The sequence below is a fragment of the Papaver somniferum genome, chromosome 9 (genome assembly GCF_003573695.1).
Source record: "Papaver somniferum cultivar HN1 chromosome 9, ASM357369v1, whole genome shotgun sequence".
Classification (NCBI taxonomy): domain Eukaryota; kingdom Viridiplantae; phylum Streptophyta; class Magnoliopsida; order Ranunculales; family Papaveraceae; genus Papaver; species Papaver somniferum.
In genome coordinates this window covers 44,655,409-44,659,309 of record NC_039366.1, presented here as the reverse complement: position 1 = coordinate 44,659,309, position 3,901 = coordinate 44,655,409, and the positions used below count along the sequence as shown (strand labels likewise).

Genomic DNA, 3,901 nt, shown 5'->3' with positions numbered 1-3,901 from the left:
GAAACCTGATCCAAGCGCCTCACACTCTACTGCACAACATAATGACGCCTTGGCCATTCCATAGCTGGGGACTCGATCTCACAGGGATGATTAACCCGCTGTCCTCAAAACAACATAAATACATCATAACGGCCACAGAATACGCGTCCAAGTAGGTCGAAGCAATACCCCTCAAAGATTACGTCGGTGCTACAATAGCCGCGTTCACCAAAGAGCATATCATTTACAGATTCAGTGCGCCCATGATAATTAGAGCAGACAATGAAAAATCGTTTGTAAACAAGGACGTGATCGACTTGCTCCGCCAATACAACATAAGGCTCCACACATCGACTCCCTACTATCCCAAAGGGAACGGGAAGGCGGAAGCAAAAAATAAGACGCTCATCCAGATCCTTAGTAGAACAGTGCTTGACCATCATAGAGAATGGCACGAACAATTGTCGGTGGCGCTCTGGGCATACAGGATTTCAAAGCGTAGTTCCACGGGAGCATCCCCTTATTCACTCGTCTACGGAGAAGATGCAATCCTGCCTGCGGAAATAACGATCCCATCTGCGAGAGTAGCAATGGCTAGTCACACCACACCCGATGAAATTAGCCGCTTCGCTCACCTAGAGACAATAGAGGAAAGGATAACACGAGCGGAAAGATTCGCGGAAGCTTACAGAAAGCGCGCATCTAACTATTATAACCAAAGCGTAAAAGAAAGAGCGTTTAAGGTGGATGAGTTGGTTTTAAAAATCGCACCACACGTACAAAGAAACGCCGGTGCTGGAAAGTTTGCCGCAAATTGGGAAGGCTCGTTTATGATAAGGAAAGTAGAAGAAAGCGGATAATATAAGCTTAGACGTATGAATGGAACCAAAGTCAAGACGCCTATCAACTGCAAGTGGTTGAAATTTTTTTACGCATGAGTCGTACCATGTAAGCAGTCGTCTTGAGAAATAAAAGTAAGTTAATGAAAATAGCGTGTCTGCAAAAGGTCTCAGGGCATCCAAAGGCGCCTGATTGACTGACAAATTCACAAAAAGTCTCAGGGCAGTCAATGGCGCCTGATTGACTGACAAATTCACAAAAGGTCTCAGGGAAGCCAAAGGCGCCTGATTGACTGACAAATTCACAAAAGGTCTTAGGGAAGCCAAAGGCGCCTGATTGACTGACAAATTCACAAAAGGTCTCAGGGCAGCCAAAGGCACCTGATCGACTGACAAATTCACAAAAGATCTCAGGCAGCCAAAGGCGCCTGAATGTTGAGACGAAAGTATTGACTAAGGGGGAATGATACATATCACCATAGTATTGTTGTCGAAGTTGTGATATAAGAACTTTGATGTTGTGTATTAATAATATGACACTATATAACAATTATCGAGAGGTTTTGTTTTCTCATTGTTATGGCTACGGAACTTCAACAACTATGATGCTGAATTGAACATCTATGGAATCATGGGAGTACTTTTAAAAAGATGAATTTTTTGAGTAATGTTAAAGCACCAAGGAGATCAAGGATGTGGACGAGAATCTACAAAGTTTTATCTATTTTGTAATCCATACGTATTGATAGTTTTGACACTAAAATGGACAAAGGGGGAGATTGTTAGAGCATTGCTCGGTCGAACTCTCATGCGTTTCTATATCAAGCATGTTTGTCAATGTTAGTGATCAAAACTATATGTCTTAATTTCTAGTTTACTTATGACTAAGTCTCGGTCTTGGATAGTTAAGTGCAGTTGAGCTCCAGACTCCATGGCGATCATCTTGCGAAGACGAAGAACTACTCGAGGAATAAGTGGAACTTCATCTGAGAAAAAGGTATATGGAGACTTGAACTTATCTGTCACTCAAAAGTCTATTTTATCTCCTACTCTTGAGACAAAGTCATATAAGTATGATAGTTTTCATACATACACATTTGCTATTTCGAGCCGAGTTTACTCGCCTATCTTTTTCTCGAAATATGTGCTGGTAAGCTTTTGCTTTAACCATTTTCATCTTTACCCGTGACGAAAGTCATGATGACGTTCCAATCTTGAAAATAGCTTTAATGACGATAGTCGATTCTTTTTTTCTAACGACTATTATAACATTATAGAAGAATGTTTCAATAATTGAAATGTAGAGTTGAGATTACCAACTATGGATATAAGCATATATAGTGTGTTCGCACATTAATATATAATAATATGTGGCGGAAACCAAGTGCGTGCATATGAGTGCATGCGGTATTGGTGAAGGAAACAGGTTAGCTACGCGTACTGGCGGAAGTTTTCATACCCAAAATTTCTGCTGAGTTTGTAAGTTTGCAAACTAGTCAACCAGTCACTTAGGTACGCATACCCGTACGCGTACCCACAAAAGTTTTCGAACCGAAAATTTCTGCTGAGTTTGTAAACTCAAATCCGATAGCTAAGGTACGCGTACCCAAGCTGGTTAATTCTCAAAACAGTAGTTTCATGAACTTAAACAATAAATCAACAAGGAATGCAATTTTTGCAAACCGTGGCTATATTGTTCATGAATTGATTCAAGTGAATCAAACCGATTTTGTTTCAATTGTGTCTATGAATAAAGACCTAAGCAATTGAACAACTCTTGAACTAGTTCTTATGAGTCATTTGAACTAGTTATGAGAAAGATGAATACGGTTAATATGAAAGTGCTCATATTGCTAACCATTGGTTAACTATTTGTGAACCAACCCAATGTACACGTTTAGGTACGGTTACTCAAACCTAAATGAATACATTTCACTTGTGTGTGAGACAATCTAAGTTTCGATCCAACGGTTGAAAGATATTAGCTTGGATAAGTCAGGTTTTTCATCTAACGATGAATATTGAATGCTTTGTTACCAAGGTAACTAAGATTGCAAACCCTGATTTGAAAACTATATAAGGGAGACGTCTAGCATATGGAAAAACTAATCCCCACACCTCTTGTGTGATAATAGTTGGTTTTTCTAGAGTCGATTCTCCTTTAACCGTAGGTTTCTTCTCGAGACCCTGTCGGTGAACGACTTAAAGACTTCATTGGGATTATGAAGCCAGACGAAACTACTTCTCTTGTAGTTAAGCACTGATCTTTCCATTTTCTATCGTATGAGTTCAATTGAATTATTTGACTTGAGATTATATCTCCGATAGGGCAAGATAAAAAGAAATCAAAAACATCTTCGTCTCATCGTTTGTGATTCCACAATATCTAGTTTTGCTACCATACGATTTAGATTATTGTGAGGTGATTTATAATACTAGGTTGTTCTTCGAGAATATAAGTCTGGTGTATCAATTAGTTCCTGTTCACCTTGATTTATCAAAAGACGTAACAAAAACTTGTAGGTTTATCTGTGGGAGACAGATTTATCTATCATCATAGACTTTTCTGTGTGATACAGATTTGTTTATTGAAGTGTTCGACTTTGGGTCGTAGCAACTCTTAGTTGTGGGTGAGATCAACTAAGGGAATCAAGTGTGTAGTATCAGCACCTTGAATCAGTGTGAGATCGATTAGGGTTCAACTACAGTCCAGACCGAAGTTAGTTTGTAGTAGGCTAGTGTCTGTAGCTGCTTAATACATTGTGGTGTTCAATCTGGACTAGTGTTAAAGCATTGCTCAGTCGAACTCGCATGCGTTGATATCTCAAGCATGTTTGTCAATGTTAGTGATCAAAACTATAAGTCTTGATTTCTAGTCTATTATAGCTAAGTCTTGGACTAGGATAGAAAGTGTAGTTGAGCTCAAGAACTCCACAGAAATCATCAGACAACACGAAGGACTACTCAAGGAACCGGTGGATCTTCCTCGACTAAAAGGTATGTGGAGACTTGAACTTATCTATCACTCAAAAGTCTATCTACTCTATCTCTTATTTTGAGACAAAAGTCGTTTTGCTATATAG

The 3,901-nt window shown here is 39.3% G+C and overlaps 1 protein-coding gene across 1 annotated transcript; it reads left to right on the top strand.

Moving 5' to 3' along the window:
- Nucleotides 1-242: 242 nt before the first annotated feature.
- On the top strand, nt 243-839 carry LOC113311899. Its single transcript, XM_026560689.1, has one exon. It carries the CDS (start codon nt 243-245, stop codon nt 837-839), a length of 597 nt encoding a protein of 198 aa, XP_026416474.1.
- Nucleotides 840-3,901: the final 3,062 nt, after the last annotated feature.

Coding starts and splice junctions, on each gene's coding strand:
- LOC113311899 (XM_026560689.1), top strand. CDS start 243: ATGATAATTAGAGCAGACAATGAAAAATCGTTTGTAAACAAGGACGTG.